This window comes from Choloepus didactylus, chromosome 10 (genome assembly GCF_015220235.1).
Source record: "Choloepus didactylus isolate mChoDid1 chromosome 10, mChoDid1.pri, whole genome shotgun sequence".
Classification (NCBI taxonomy): domain Eukaryota; kingdom Metazoa; phylum Chordata; class Mammalia; order Pilosa; family Megalonychidae; genus Choloepus; species Choloepus didactylus.
The window spans coordinates 20,460,616-20,478,004 of NC_051316.1; the positions used below are offsets into that span (position 1 = coordinate 20,460,616).

At 37.0% G+C, this 17,389-nt stretch overlaps 1 protein-coding gene and 1 non-coding gene across 2 annotated transcripts in view; one reads left to right on the forward strand and one right to left on the reverse strand.

The window, feature by feature from the left end:
• The window catches only part of SPTLC1 (serine palmitoyltransferase long chain base subunit 1), an 88,467-nt gene that overhangs the window by 61,924 nt on the left and 9,154 nt on the right, over positions 1-17,389 (reverse strand). The window contains exons 2-3 of the mRNA XM_037797534.1: positions 11,168-11,275; positions 8,496-8,590 (exon numbers count right to left, since the gene is read on the reverse strand). Of these exons, the coding sequence (XP_037653462.1) occupies positions 8,496-8,590; positions 11,168-11,275 (203 nt within the window). The remainder of the gene's footprint in view (positions 1-8,495; positions 8,591-11,167; positions 11,276-17,389) is intronic.
• On the forward strand, positions 1,432-1,493 carry LOC119505788. The gene has a single exon (XR_005210828.1). It is a non-coding gene; the product is annotated as a U7 small nuclear RNA (small nuclear RNA).

Genomic DNA, 17,389 nt, shown 5'->3' on the forward strand with positions numbered 1-17,389 from the left:
GTAGTACTCAGCAATGAAAAAAATTAAAGAGATGCAACAATATGAAAGAGTTTAAGAGACATGGAAGATATAAAGAAAAAGTTAAAAATTCATAGAACAAAAGAAGAGCAAGAGACACTGTTCAAAGAGATAACAGCTAAAATATTCCTGAATTCATACAAGACAGAAATCCACAGCTTGAAGAAGAAAAATGAACCTAAGCAGGATAAGTTAAAAATATTTGTTTCTCTGAATATTGTTCAATTCAACCTGCATTGTCCTGTTCCAACACTGCCATTCAAAACAAAATACCACGTCTTCCAGCTGCTGTTGCAACCAGGTATGCCCAAGGCTGCTTTAACCAAGCTGAGGAGGCTGGAAGGGGCCCTTTTTTGCCACTTTGTCTCTTCCCCTTCCTTGGCCCACAACTTGGCCATCCTGACTTAAGATGGCCAATTTAGTTTCCTTGGCTGCTCAAGTAAATACCATGAAATGGGTCAGGTTAAACAATGGGGATTTATTTCCTCATGGTTTGAGGCTGGGAAAAAGTCCAAATCAAGGCATCATCAAGGCCATACTTTTTTCCCGAAGACTCTGTAGTTCTGGGGTTGGCTATTGGCAATCTTTGGTCCTTAGCTTGTCACACGGCATCCTCTCCTGGCCTCTCCGCTCTCTTCCGGGTTCAGATGGTTTCAGTGATTGGGCTGTTCCCTCTGTGGCTTTCCATCTATCTGAACTTCACTCTGCTTATAAATGACTCCAGGAATAGGATTAAGACCCATCCAGATTGAGGTGGGCTATGCTTTCTTAACTGAAGTAACCACATCAAAAGGTCCTACTTACAACGGGTTCACACCCACAGGAATGCATTAAATTTAAGAACATGTTTTTCTGGGATACATACAGCTTCAAAGCACAACAGTGGTTTTCAAATGGAAGTCATATGCATCAGTGGCAGAGCCGCATGATGGTAACTTGAGTCTGTGATGATTTGTAGATCTGACTTCCCAGCCCTGAAATGCCTATCTTCACACTTTGAGGTGAGTGGAAATAAACTAATACATTGCTAAAGCCACTATTAGTTTGGGTTTCCTATTCATGCAACTGAACCCAAACCTAAATAATTACAATTTCAGCCTGAAATGATCTCAAATTGAAGGCACCAGGTTCCTTTGAAGGTAGGAGAGCATTTGGGGTTTACACAGTAAGACTAGCTGAGAGTTTTCATAAGAAGCAATTATTCCCTCAAATCCTCTCCCCAATCATATACAAAGACTGGAGATTTACGCTCTGGAAAGGCCAATATATACTGAAGGTCCTAAGGAGGGCTACCTAATGAAGAGTGAGATGTTGAACCCACTTCCTCCATCTCAGCTCCCAGAAAGCTGGAAATTAGGTTTATCCCCTCCAAGCAGCACACTGGAAGATGTAAGTACACTGAACAAAGATGACTAGTGTTACAGCTCTTTTAGAATTTGTCTAGCAGGTTTTCTGGTGTTAGCTGGAAAACCTTAAAAGAAAAAAAAAAAAAGATGACTGTGAGTATGGTTGAAAGAGGAAGGTTAGGGGCACATAGGACACCAGAAGGAAAGATGGAAGATAAAGACTGGGACTGTGTAATTTAGTGAAACCTGGAAAGGTCAATGACTCTGATTAAATGTACAAATATGTTTTTACAGGAGGGAGAACAAATGACTGTCAACTTTGCAATGCGTTAAAAATGGGGTGGTACTGGGGAAAAAATAGAATCAATGCAAACTAGAGTCTATAGTTAACAGTAATACTGAAACATGCTTCCATTAATTGTAACAAAGGGAATATACAAAGTTAAATGTCTATAAGAGGGGGATATAAGGGAGGGGTATGGGCTTCTTGGCATTGGTGGTGTTGCGTGACATTTTTATTGTACTTTATTTTTACTTTTTTTTGTTGTTGCTTTTTAGCTGTCATTTTTGTTTTTCTTTTTTTCATTTTTTTTCTGCCTCTTCCTCTTTCTTTGTGGAAGAAATAGAAATGTCCTCATGGAGACAGTATTATTGACTGCATATCTATGTGATTACACAGGGAACCACTGATTGTTTACTTAGGATGGAATCTATGGTGTGTGAACAAAACCGTCTAAAAAATAAACAGAGGGATATGAGTGCTGGTGAAAATGTGGAGAAAGGGATATACCTAATCATCATTGGTGGGGAAGCAGAACGGTGCAGCCCATCTGGAGGGCAGCGTAGTGGTTTCACAGGAAGCTAGGCATGGGGTTGTCATATGGTCCTGCAACTCAGTCACTGGGTATATACTTGCAAGAACTGAAAAGAGGGACACGACTGAACATTTGCATAGCGGGATTTGTGGTGTCAATATTCAGGATTTGCAGTAGATGGAGGTGACCTAAGGGCGCAACGACTGATGAACAGAATGGCAAACTGTGGTGTATACATACAATGGAATATTGTGCTGCTACAAGGAGTGAAGTTGTGAGGTGAACGGACATTGAGGACAGGATGTTGAGTTAAATAAACCAGAGATGAAAAGAAAAACATTATAATGCCTCACTAATATGGACTAACTATAATGTGCAAACTCTGAGAATTGAGTCTCGGAGCACAGGTTATCAGGGGAAGGCTTACTGTTAAAGGTTCCTAGATTGTAAAGCTCTTACAGCAGTTATATCTATTTCTGAGTTCTAATGGTTATTTCTAAATCCTGAGATGCTGAACTCTTTGTGTATAATCTGGTTGGTCCCTGGAACTTTGGGTACCTGTGTGACACCTGAGACTCAATGCCAGAGTCCGGCAGCTCTGAATGTTAGCATTACCCCATACAGCAAATGTTAAAGAGTCTGAAAAAAGAGATCAGATTTCAATTAGAGATATGAATGAAATGGACTTGGTTAGGACTAATGTAAATTACACTAAAGGTAAGGACAATATTGATGGTGTTTTTAAAACTTCAACTTCTGTGTGAGACCAAAGAAAGAGATGTTTATTAGTTGTGAAATCTATATTTTTGGTAACACACTATATAATTTAACTTGTACGGTCAGTTTATTCAAACAACTAAATTACATGGAACACTGAATAAGGAGTGATCTCTGGTTGGTTTGCACAGGTTAATGTGAAGCCCCAATACATCCCAGTGTAGTCTGGGCAGAGAATAAAGATGTATTTGCAAAGCTTCTTGAGGGACTGGGCAAAAATGTGGAATTATTATATTCCCCTGAGGAATTAATGATATTCCCACAAGCATTGGGGGCTACCAATTTAGAAGGCCGAGTCCTCGATCTTGGCGCTTGCCCTTATGAAGTTTGTTACTGCAAGGGAGAGGCTAAGCCTAGTTAAAATTGTGCCTATGAGTCACCCCCAGAGAAACTCTGTTGTTGCTCAGATGTGGCCTCTTTCTCTATTGCAATTCTGCAGGTAAACTCACTGCCCTCCCCCTTACATGGGACATGACTCCCAGGGGTGTAAATCTCCCTGGCAATGTGGGACATGACTCGTGGGGATGAGCGTGGCCCTGGCATCATGGGATTGAGAAAGCCTTCTTGGACCAAAAGGGGGAAGAGAAATGAAACAAAATAAAGTTTCAGTGGCTGAGAGATCTCAAATAGAGTCAAGACATCATTCTGGAAGTTATTTTTATGCATTATATAAATATCCCTTTTTAGTTTTTACTGTATTTGAATAGTTAGAAGGAAATTCCTGAAACTGCTGAACTGCAACCCAGTAACCTTGATTCTTGAAGATGACTGTGTGACCGTGTGATCATGAAAACTTTGTGGCTCCCATTCCCTTTATACAGTGTATGGACAGATGAATAGAAAAATGAAGACAAAAATTAAATGAATAATAGCAAGAGATGGGGGGTATGGGATATTTGGATGTTCTTTTTTACTTTAACTTTTATTCTTATTCCTTTTTGTGTGTTAATGAAAATGTTCAAATGCTGACGTGGTAATGACCGCACAACTATATAATGGTACCGTGAACAACTGATTGTACACTGTGGACAGTTCTATGTTATGTGAATATATCTCAATAAAATTGAATTTAAAAATTAAAAAAAAAAGTGATGTTGGATCCCTAACTCACACTATATACAAAAATTAATTCAAAATAAATCATAGACCTAAATGTGAGTGCAAAAACTATAAAACTCTTAGAAGAATACAAAGAAGTCTTTTTGACTTTGAATTAGGTAAAGATGTCTTAGATATAACACCAAAAGTACAAGCCACAGAAGGAAAAATAGATAAGCTGGGCTTCATTAAAATTTTAATTTTAAAAACTAAAAAATTTTGAGCTTCAGAGGACACCATTAAAGAGGTGAAAAGACAACTCTGAATGAGAGAAAATATTTACATATCTTATTATCTGATAAGGGACTGGTATCCAAAACACGTAAACAACTCCTACAACTCAATGATAAATATTCTGTAATTAGTGGGTGGCAGTGATTGCACAATTCTGCCAATACACTAAAAACATCTGGTTGTATACTTTAAAAGGGTGAATTTTACAAAAGAATTGAAAAGAGGGACTCAAACAGATATTTGTACATCAATGTTCCCAGTAAAATTATTCACAACAGCCAAAAGGTGGAGGTAACCCAAGTGTCCAAACAGATGAGTGGATAAATAAAATATGATATCCATACAATGGAATATTGTTCAGCCATGAAGAGGAATGAGGTTCTGATGTATGCTGCAACATGGGTGAACCTTGAGGATATTATGCTGAGAGAAATAACCCAGACACAAAAGCACAAATATTGTATGATTTCACTTATATGAAATACCTAGAATAAGTGAATTCATATATATGGAAAATAGATTACAGGTTACCAAGGTCTGGAGCAGGATGGGGATGGAATGGGGAGTTAGGTTTAATGGATATTCTGTTTGGGGTGATGAAAAAGTTTAAGTAATGGATGGTGGTAATGGTAGCACAATATTGTGAATGTAACTAATATCATTTAATCGTACACATGAAAGTGGTTAAAACGGGAAATTTTGTGTTGTATACATGTTAGCATAATAATTTTTTTTTTTTAAAGGGCAAATTTTATGGTATGGGAATCATATCCCAATAAAGCTGTTATTTTTTCAAAATGTAACTGCCCAAGTTAAGTAAATTCACTAATTCTTGTAATAGCTCAGTATTACTAACCTTGAAGGGGTATCATACAAATTGAAAATTCTATTTTTATCAATATCACAAAAATATTGTTCAATTTTTTCTCTTAGTTTTTCAGACAATTTACATAATGCTGTTGAGCAAAATTAAAATATTCTGCATATTGAAAGAAAAATGAATGGATGCCAAGGATCACCAGATATTGGGAAACTTTTTAACCGATGAATAAAACAGATAATCAGTCTAGTGCAAAAGGTAAAATTAAAACCAATTTTAAGATGTGTGACGTTTTGAAAAACCTACCTTTCACAGCCCTTTCTCAGGAGTCTATCTATACTCCACTAATACAGGGAGTAAAACAAGAAATACAAAACAACCCACGGAGACACAGAGGGAGTTCCCAAGGTGATGGTGACAGAAGATTCAGGGCTGGCCTGTGCAAACAGATCATTACAGCAACCAGTCAGGACTAGAGCAGGATGACAGGGTTCCGGGAAAGATATCTCTAAGAACAACAAAAATGAACCTAATAGATAGCTGATGTGCTCAAATCATTATACTCCTGGAGGAGGAAAACAGGATGAATCAAGAGACTGATACGTAGAATCCATACAAGCAAGTGAGCAAATGAACAAAAAATGATTAACTCTAGGGAAAACAAAAGGGTACAAGAAAAGAAGTGTCATCATGAAGTTTCAGCTCAAGTAATGAATTATATTAACCTAGTCATAAAAATGTAAACACTAAACAATCTACCAACATGTTACCAATGAACTCTGGTGGAGAGAAAGGAAGAACAGGGCTGCTGCCTGTGGCTGATGCCCTGTCCAGGGAGGGCCAGGGCCAGAGAGAAAAAAAAAAAAGGGCAATTACTTCTAGAGCGTGGGAACCTGAGATGAAGAGAAGGAGGCATGGTGGATTAGCATTTGTCATAAAAAATTTAAAGTATGCATATGCATAACTGATTAAAAAGAACCTTTAATCTAATATAGTAACCAATAAGAGTAAAGCCACAGATCATCCCCATGGATAAAGGAAAATTATTTGATAAAATTCAATACCCTCTTTTAAAAAACAAACAATGAAGTCTCTCCTTAGCAAACTTGGAAGAGAAAGGACCTCCTATAGCTCAATAAATGTTATCTCTTAAAAATTATTAAGTACAGGACAAGGAGGCCATATCCTATTCAACACTGTCTGGGTGATATTCTAGACAGTGCAATAAGACAAGTAAAATGAACAAAAAAGATGCTCCTTTTGGGGGACTGAATCATGTCCCCAATAAAGACATGTTCAAGTTCTAACCCCCAGTCCTGTGGGTGTGAACCCATTTGAAAATAGGATCTCTGAAGATGCTATTAGTTAAGGTATGCCCAAATTGAATGAGGATGGGCCTTACTCCATTTGTCTGGAGTCTTTATAAGGAGATGAGTAAGCAAGAGTAGAAACCAGAGTAAGAGATGAAAAGAGGTGGACTGTCATGTGAGGCAGGCAGAGATTGAGACACCACCAGAATGCCACAGACTTTGGAGAAAACATGGTCTGCCAATTCCTTGATGTTAGACTTCCAGTCTCAAAAACTGTGAGACAATAAATTCCCGTTGTTTAAGCCAACCTGTCTGTGGTATTTGTCACAGCAGCCCTGGCAAACTAAGATAATCCTCATGATCAAAATAAACATTTGAAGATACCTAGCAATGAATTCATTAAAATGTATGCAATCACTGTCAATTTGCTGGTTGTGATACTGTACTATGGTTCTACAAGATTATCATTGTGGGAAACTGGATGAAAGGGATATAGATTCTCTCTGAATTCTTACAACTGCAAGTGAATCTATAATTATTTCAAAAGAAAAAAGTAAAGCAAAAAAAAAAAAAAGATAGCCTTTATTAAGAAATGTATATAACTTTACTCTAGGACATAAAAAAGACCTAAGTATAGAAGTAATATATCAGTGTCAGCAAGGTAACAATTCTCTCCAAATTAATCCATAAATTTAATGCATTTCTAATTTTTAAAAAAACAAGCCCATTTTTTGGCCAAAGTTGATCTGCTATACCTAAACTCAGTGAAGAATAGAGTCAAGAATAGCCTCCCCAATCATGAAGAACAAGAAAGTGGAAGGACAGACTCGAGTCAAGGCTTATTCTAAAGCTGTAGTATTTACATGAGTGAGGTTCTGACTCAGGAAGACACAAATATACCAACAAAACAAGAAATTAAAGCCAGAAACAGACCTTTTATAAGAGAACTGCATCTAAAAAAGAAGAGAAATCTCCAATCTTTAGGTAAAGAATGACTATTCAACTAACAGTGCTGAGACAACTGACCATCATGTGGAAAACAGATCAAATCAGACCTCTGGGGCAGAGAAGGATTTCTCAAGACATCAAAAGCCTAAGCCACAAAATAAAATACTGGTAAGTATGATCTTAGTAACATGTAAAACTTCTGTAAGACCAAAGATATCTGTGAAAGTGAAAAATACAAGCCTCTCATATCAGATCAGAAGGATATATAATAGAATATATTGCATCACATTTTTAAACAAAATACTAAATATTTTCATGGCTACACGCATGTGCATTAAAAATATAAATACATGCAAAGGAAAGACACATGCCAACTTCAAGACAGTGGATACCTTGTGTGGGAGATAAGAGTAAGGGATGGCAGGGAAGGGGTTTCTTTAAGCTATATTTATAATGTTTTCTTTCTTTTAAAAATAGATTTGAAGTAAACATAGCAAAATGTTAATGCCTGTTAATTCTTGGTGGCAGGTACACAGTTGTCTGATGTTGTATATATACTTAAAATATTTCTTAATTTAAAAAACCACACATATTAGAACAAATATAATCAATAAAAGGACCAAAAACCAAAATAGATTGGACATTGAGAGCAGAGGAAGATAGCATAAGTGAGTTGAAGTTTCAACAGGTGTTGTCAATAGGTGATCCATCAAGAAATAGCGGTTTAAGTAGACTATTAATATTTAGAGTTAAGACAGTAACTTACAAAACTAAAATTAGAAACAAACCCAGTGGGCAAAAGAAGTCTGTTGCTTTTCATTTTAAGCACAGTTAACATTTGAAATATTTGAAACACTACATTTGAAATATGATGTGCTTGTATTACTTTGGAAAAAAGTGTTTTAAAAAAAGGACAAACATTAATGCTCAAATTGAAAAAAAAATGCCCATCCCATCTTCAAAAGAAATTTTTACATTGTCAAATAAGGAAGTTAGTTTCTAACCTCTGGAAATTCCTAAATGTTTTATTTCAGTTAAAAAGGAATACTATATATAAACTGCCATGTACTTTGGCGATATATCTCCAGAAAACCAAAAACAAGTCCCCTGAGTAGCCAAACTGATTTACCCTGAAACGATGTTGTACTTAAGAGCAGGATGGTCTTCTGAGACAGGAGAAACAAGAGGTTCTGGTTGCCATTCTTCAATCAATTCTTCCTTTTCCTACAGGAGAAAAGGAGTTAGAATAAAGCACAAATGCTAGTCACTTTACATCAACTCCAGCAAATATCTCAATTGTTTGATATAATGGAACTGTCATAATGAGGACACTACTAGAAGTACTATGTCTAGCTCTTGTGGCTAGAAATGAAACAGAAGCAATATTGAGTTTTGTGCTTAACACCGGAACCTCTTTCTTTATAACAAGGATAAAGGCTCTTTTTCCATGCAGTTTGGTAAGTGACTTGAAAATTTAAGAAAATTTATCTATCTTCAGGATCTTTTAATGTGGGAAGTAAGAAATATAACTGGTACTGATAATAAAACAAAAAGAAAATCTAAAACACAAAGGTGGGAAGCATGGCTTTAGATCAGTGAGCTCAGCCTCTATTCTAACATAGCACAAATATACCACACCCTAGGTTCTTACAGAATGACTTTTATGTGACAGGATGGACCAGATCACAAAGAACTGTCTGTCTAAGCCATCTGCTTATAAGATTCCAGAAACAGCTGAAATATAGAAAAAGTCTTTTATAATAATTACTGTAATGGGACTTAGTTGTTCTGAAATTTCTCATGAAAAGAACATTTTGTTTTATCCCTTCATGCATGACAAGTCTCTTGATTATCTTGAGTTTCTTACCCTTTCTTGAATGAATCAGAAAAAAAGTTAATGTGGTCTGTATGTACAGAATGAGATGAGACAACCTAAATTAACATGAGAGCCACAGCAATTTTTGCCTTCCAGATATGATCACTCCTTATAGTTCTATTTTAATACTTGTGTTAAATGCCTATGTACATTTTTCTGCTAATAGGCTCCTCTGGGACAGAACCAAGAACATACTCACCTGACTCAAGTACTCAAAAACACTTACAGAATAAATCAAGCAATAAATTCCTCATTTGTTTCTACCAATAACTCCATGGGGAAAAAAAAATAGCAGCCGAAAGAAGGCAGGAATATAAATAATACATACTGTTTACCAGCTACCATGAAGACAGATGGTAAAATCAACTCAAGATCTGCTGGTATTCAAGGGACTCTGCAGACCTATAAAACTGAGATGGCATTTCTTCCAAGCTGCTATATAGTTAAGCTTTAAAAACACTCATGGGCAGTTTTTCCTTCCTGAGCTTCTAGAGTAAGATGCTTGTGATTACTGAATCTTGAACTAGCTAAGTTTCACTCTCAAAGATGATTCTAAACTATGTTTAGGTATCATTCCATTAAAAAGTGCATATGTATGAATTGATGTTTAAAACTAAGAGTATTAGGAATGATCAGTCTCTTAAAAAGTTGGGCTAGGAATCTGTTTTATGGTCAAATAATCATTCATAAAGAGTTCCTAAATAGTAAGGAGAAAAACTAGACTCCGAGTTTCTGGTCCAGATGGCCAAATATTACTGCAATGTGATCAAGTGGGTGTTCCATGGCATGCTAATTTCACAAGGTATTCATCAAAAAAAAAAAAAAAAAAAAAAAGGAAAAGATCTGTGGTCAAGCTTAGCGCATTCCTCCAAGCAGAGATCAGAGATCCAAATGTCCACTAGCATTTTAAAGTTTCTAAGAAATCACATAATAAAACATCTATTTAATTCTGCTTTACCCAGGCTCCCAAAGTTTACTCACCCTAAGAACTATTTTGATGCATAATTACTATGAATACAGTCCCCAAAGGGGCAGTGATTACTCAGTGATTAACATTAATAATCAGGACAGCAGTGGCCATAGTCAATGAGACCATGGAAGCAATTATCACATTGATGTGACAATTTCACTCCACTTGCCCTTGCTCCTTGTACTTCCTGTGAATGCTCCAGTAAATAAAGAAAGCCCCAGTGTTCCATCTTTGCCGTAAAACATCTCTTGCAGTCCCTCTCTCCCTAAGTATTCTGGCACTAGGCTATAGGGCCTGGACCAGGAAACAATCCAAGTAACAGACACCATGCTGCAATCAAAACTGCTCTTCTCCTCCTACCCATGGGGTACAGTTACTGGACAGAACTAAATGTTCCTAACCTGAGTGAGAAGGATAAGCTTCTTTACCAGAAGCTTCCTCAGTCCCTCATACTACTAATGGACTCCAAGCAGGCTGCACCACAGATCCTCCATCAGTCCATCCTGGGCTCAAGCTGGACCCTTTACATAGAGAACACATCAAAACTCGATTTGGAGTGGTGTTGGGGGAGGGTTCTTTCCAACCCTCTATCTCCTTTATGACACCACAGGGAAAACTTCCCCTCTAAAGCTGTGCTTTTCCTGAGTACCTCATGTATTCTTACATATTGACATTTGGAATTTAGTATTTATTCATGCTTCCTTTCCACCATTTATTCATAAGACTGCTGTTTACACCTAGAAGGGTTTAAAGGACCATAATATGGCATTCACCTTGGGTATTTACTTTACCTCTGGGGTCACTGTACTTTGCCTACCCTGATGTTTCTTTCCCCTTATTTCCTCACATTACATACAACACTTCAACATATATAGTTAAGCCACCACAAATCCTTTTTGGAAAGATGTAACAACTACAGCCATATACCAAATAAAAGAGAAACCTGATTTCTTACCTTCAGTGTAAGATCAGATCGTTCTTGTAGTTTGTAAGTTTTAGAAAAGAGAAGTCTAATTATCCAGAGTATCAGAATTCCTTCCAAAATAAGATGATAAGCAGGAGCCTAAGAGTGAGTAAAAAACAAAAATAAAACCAACACAACAAACCAAAAACAAATTAAGTTATGAAATAAGCACTTTCAAAACCTGTATATAAACTTTAGCGCAACTCCATATACTGCCTCTCTAACCTATTACTTCATACAACTTATTTTCAAAGCTCTTTTTTTTAACTTTTAATAAGATTTATTCACACACCATACAATCATCCAAAGTATACAATCAATTGTTCACATTACCATAATACCAATCTATTTTCTTTTCAGTTTTATTGAGATACTTTCACATACCATACAATCACCAATGGTGTACAATCAACTGTTCACAGTACCATCATATAGTTGTGCATTCATCACCCCGATCTATTTTTGAACATTTTCCTTATACCAGAAAGAATCAGAATAAGAATAAAAAATAAAAATTAAAAAGAACACCCAAATCATCCCCCACATCCCACCCTATTTTTCATTTAGTTTTTGTTGCATTTTTCTACTCATCCATCCATACACTGGGTAAAGGGAGTGCGATCCACAAGGTTTTCACAACACACTGTCACCCCTTGTAAGCTACATTGTTATACAATCGTCTTCAAGAGTCAAAGCTACTGGGTTGGAGTTTGGTAGTTTCAGGTATTTACTTCTAGCTATTCCAATACATTAAAACCTAAAAAGTGTTATCTGTATCGTATGTAAGAATGTCCACCAGCGTGACCTCTCAACTCCATTTGAAATCTCTCAGCCACTGAAGCTTTATTCCGTTTCATTTCACATCTCCCTTTTGGTCAAGAAGATGTTCTCAATCCCACAATGCCAAGTCTAGATTCATCCCCGGGAGTCATATCCTGCATTGCCAGGGAGATTTACACCCCTGGGAGTCAGGTCCCACGTAGCGGGGAGGGCAGCGAGATCACCTGCCAAGGTGGCTTAGTTAGGGAGAGAGGGCCACATCTGAGCAACAAAGAGGCACTCAGGGGGAGACTCCTAGGCACAATTATAAGCAGGTTTAGCCTCTCCTCTCAGCAACAAGCTTCATAGGGGCCAGACCCAAGACAGAGGGCTCCACACATCAAGCCATCCGTCCCCAGTGTCTGTGAGAACACCAGCAACAATCCAGGTGAAGAAGTTCGACACCTCTGCATTCTCCCCCAGCTATTCAGGGGGGCCCCGAATATATATTGTTATTCTCCACCCAAATTACTTTAGGATGTATTGCTATTTCTTTCTAATCTATACATACCTACCATAGCTCACTTCCTATTCAAAGTTTGATGTAATTGTAGTGTTTGAACAAACTGACTGTAGAAGTTATATTGTTTAGAAAATATAGATCCTACACCAAATAAACATCTCTTCCCTTGGTCTCACATGGAAATTGAAGTTTGAACACAGACAGTTTCAACCTTTACTCTTTAGCCCGATTTGTTTTAGTCTTAACAAGATCTGCTTTATTCATATCTCTAATTGAAGTCTGGGCTCTAGTTCAGCTTTTTTTCTTTTTTCTTTTTTAACAGTTGCTGTATGTGTTAATACTGATATTCATATCTGCCAAACTCCAGCTCTGAGTTTCAGGTGTAACTCCAGAGACCAATCAGGTTATACATTAAGGGTTCAATATCTCAGAGTTTAGAGCTAGCCATTACAATTCAGGAAGAGCTTTGACCGCTCTAAGAGCTTACAGTGTAGGAACCATTATAATAATCATTTCCCTGTTAGGCTGTGCTCTAAGATTTAATTCTGAGTTTACACATTGTAGTTAGTCCATATTGGTGAGGCATGATAGTGTTTGCCTTGGTTTCTGGTGTACTTCACTCAACATGCTGTCTACAGAATCCATTCACCTCTTTGTGTGTCTCACAGCTTCACTCCTTGTAGTTGCTCAATATTCCACTGCATGCATACACCACAGTTCACCATTCTGTTCCTCAGTCAGTGTACCCTTAGGCCACCTCCACCCATTGCAAATCATGAATACTGCCTCCACAAACACCAGTGTTCAAGTGTCCATTCATGTCTCTGCTCTCAGATCTTCCAAATACATAACCCATAATGAGGTTGTAGGACCTTATGGCCCCACATACCTAAGCTTCTTGTGGAACCACCACACTAACCTCCAGAAAGGTTATACCATTCTGCCTCCTCATCAACAGTAAGTACATCCCTCTCTCCATGTTTTCTCCAGCACTTTTACCTCTATTTATATTTTTTCCTACGATCTTAGAGATATAGTTACATAACATACAGCCATCCACAGTGTACCATCAGTTGTTCATGGCATCATCACATACTTGCACATTTATCACCACAGTCAGCATTTGAACATATTGATTATGAAAAAGTGTTTTGTGCTTTTTTTTGGTGAATAATAAAAAAGATAATAAAAAGAAAAATAAAAATGTCATAAAATACAATATAACAGTAAGGACAAAAAACAATACCACTACCAAGAACCCCATATCCCTCCCTTATATCCCCCTCTCATACACATTTAACTTTGGTATATTGCCTTTGTTACTTTTAATGGAAGCATATTGGAATGTTACTGTTGACCATAGACTCCAGTTTGCTTTGATTGTGTTTTTTGTCAAATACCATCCCTTTTTCAACACTCTTCATGGTTGACATTCATTTGTCCTCCCACATGTGAGAACATGTTTATATTTGTACATTTAGCAACAGTCATTGGCCACTCCAGTTTCTGCCAAGTTATAGAGTCCCAGTCTTCATCATCTATCTTTACCTCTGGTGTCATACATTCCCCTATCCCACTGCTTTCAGCTTTACTCACAGACATTCGTTCCATGTACTTTCAATATTGTGCTACCATTACACAGTATTATGCTATCTATTTCTGGATCTATACAATCAGTTCTGCTGAACATTTCTGTAGTCCTTCAGTATCAAATGCCTGAACTCTACCCTCTTTCCATCTCCTGGTAGCCTGTGTTATCAGCTTTTAACACTCAAAGTTTGTTCATTAGTGTTATTTCATATTAGTGAGACCATACAGTATTTTACTTGTCCTTTTGTTTCTGGCTAACCTCACTCAACATAATGTCCTCAAGGTTCATCCACATGATTATATGTCCCACGTCTTTATTCTGTCTTACAGCTGCATAATATTCCATCATGTGTATATACCACAGTTTGTTTACCCACTCGTCTGTTGATGGACATTTGGGCTGCTTCCATCTCTTGGCAATCGTGAACAATGCTGCAATAAACATCGGTTTACAAATGTCCATTTGTGTCTTAGCTTTCAGTTCCTTTGAGTATATACCTAGCAATGGAATAGCTGGGTCATATGGCAAACCTATACTTAGCTTCCTAAGGAATCTCCACACTGTCTTCCAGAGTGGTTGCACCATTCTACATTTCCACCAGCAATCAATAAGTGTGCCTCTTTCTCCACATCCTCTCCAGCACTTGTCATTTTCTGCTTTTTGCATAGTGGCCATTCTGGCAGGTGTGAGATGGTATCTCATTGTGGTTTTGATTTGCATTTCCCTAAAAGCCAATGAAGTTGAGCATTTTTTCATATGTCTTTGAGTCATTTGTATTTCCTCTTCAGAAAAGTGTCTGTCCATGTCTTTTGCCCAGTTTTTAATTGGGTTGTTTTTCTTTCTGTTGTTGAGTTGTAGAATTGCTTTATATATTCGGGATATTAAACCCTTATCTGATACGTGGTTTCCAAATACTGTCTCCCATTGTGTAGGCTGCCTTTTTACTTTTCTAACAAAGTCCTTTGATGTACAAAAGTGTTTGATTTTGAGGAGATCCCATTTGTCTATTTGTTGTTTGGTTGCTCGCACTTTGAGTGTAAGGTCTAGGAAACCACCTCCTATGACAAGATCTTTAAGACAGTGCCCTACATTTTCTTCTAAGAGTCTTATGGTCTTAGTGTTTATGTTTAGGTCTTTGATCCAATTAAATTTAATTATTGTATAAGATGTGAGATAGGAGTCCTCTTTCATTCTTTTGGGAATGGATATCCAGTTCTCCAAACACCATTTATTGAAGAGGCTGCTCTGTCCCAGTTGATTTGGCTCGACTGCTTTATCAAAGATCAATTGTCCATAGATGCAAGAGTCTATTTCTGAACACTAAATTCAATTCCATTGGTCAGTTATCTCTGTCATTATGCCACACCATGCTGTTTTGAGCACTGTAGCTTTGTAATACGCTTCAAAATCAGGTAGTGTGAGACCTCCCACTTCATTCCTCTTTCTCAAGATATTTTTTGCTATTCGGGGCAGCTTGCCCTTCCAAATAAATTTGGTTATTGGTTTTTCTACATCTGCAAAGTAGGCTGTTGGGTTTTAATTCATATTGCATTGAATCTATTAATCAGTTTAGATAGAATTGACATCTTAATTATATTTAGTCTTCCAATCCATGAATACAGTATGTTCTTCCATCTTCTTGGGTCCTGTTCGGTTTCTTTTAGCAGTTTCTTGTAATTTTCTTTGTACGGGTCTTTTGTGGCCTTCGTTAAGTTTATTTCTAAATACTTGATTCTTTTGGTTGCTGTTGTAAAGGGAATCTTTTTTTATTTCTTCCTTTTGTTTCACATTACTTGTATATAAGAACACTACAGATTTTTGTATGATCTTGTAGCCTGCCACTTTGCTGTATTCATTGATTAGCTCTAATAGCTTTGCTATAGATTTTTCTGGATTTTCTACATATAGAATCATGTCATCTGCAAACAGTGAAAGTCTGACTTCTTCATCTCCAATTTGGATGCCTTTTATTTCTTTTTCCTGCCTGATTGCTCCAGCTAGAACTTCCAGCACGATGTTTTATAACAGTGTTGACAGTGGGCATCCCTGTCTTGTTCCTGATCTTAGAGGGGAAGCTTTCAGGCTTTCCCAATTGATTATGATATTAGCTGTGGGTTTTTCATATATTGCCTTTATCATACTGAGAAAGTTCACTTCTATTCATATCCTTTGAAGTGTTTTCATCAAGAAAGGATGTTGAATTTTGTCAAATGCCTTTTCTGCATCAATCGAGATGATCATGTTGTTTTGCTTTGATTTATTGATGTGGTATATTACATTAATTGATTTTCTTATGTGGAAGCAGCCTTGCATACCTGGAATAAACCCTACTTGGTTGTGGTATGTAATTCTTTTAATGTGCTGCTGGATTCATTTGCAAGTATTTTGTTGAGAATTTTTGCATCTTCATTCATTAAAGAGATTGGTCTATAATTTTCTTTTTTTGTAGTATCTGTCTGATTTTGGTATTAGGGTGATGTTGGCTTCAAGAATTAGTTGGGTAGTTTTCCCTCCTTTTCAATTTTTTTGAAGAGTTCGAGAAGGATTGGTATTAATTCTTTCCTGAGTGTTTGGTAGAATTCACATGTGAAGTCATCTGGTCCTGGGCTTTTCTTTTTTGGGAGCTTTCTGATGACTGACTCAATCTCTTTGCTTGTGATTGGTTTGTTGAGGTCCTCTAATTCTTCTTGGGTCAATGTTGGTTGTTTATGCTTTTCTAGGAAGTTGTCCATTTCGTCTAAGTTGTCCAGTTTATTAGCATATAGTTGCTCATAGTATCTCCTCATTATCTCCTATATTTCTACAGGGTCAGTAGTTATGTTTCCTTTCCCATTTCTGGTTGCATTTATTTGCATCCTCCCTCTCTCTTTTTATTTTTTTTAAGCCTAGCTAGGAGTACATCAATTTTTTTTTATTTTCTTGAAGAACCAGTTTCTGGTTTTGTTGATCCTCTCTATTGTTTTTCTGTTCTCAGTTTCATTTATTTCTGCTCTGATCTTTGTTATTTCTTTCCTTCCGTTTGCTTTGGGGTTTATTTGCTGTTTTTTCTCTAGTTCTTCGAGGTGGACAGTTAATTCTTCAATTTTTGCTCTCTCTTCTAATATAGGCATTCAGGGCAATAAATTTCCCTCTCAGCACTGCATTTGCTTCATCCCATAAGTTTTGATATGTTGTGTTTTCATTGTTATTTGCCTCGAGGTATTTACTAATTTCTCTTGTAATTTCTTCCTTTACCCACTGGTTTTCTAAGAGTGTGCTGTTTAGTCTCCATGTATTTGTGATTTTTCAATCTTCTGCCTGTTATTTATTTCCAACTTCATTCCTTTATGATCTGAGATAG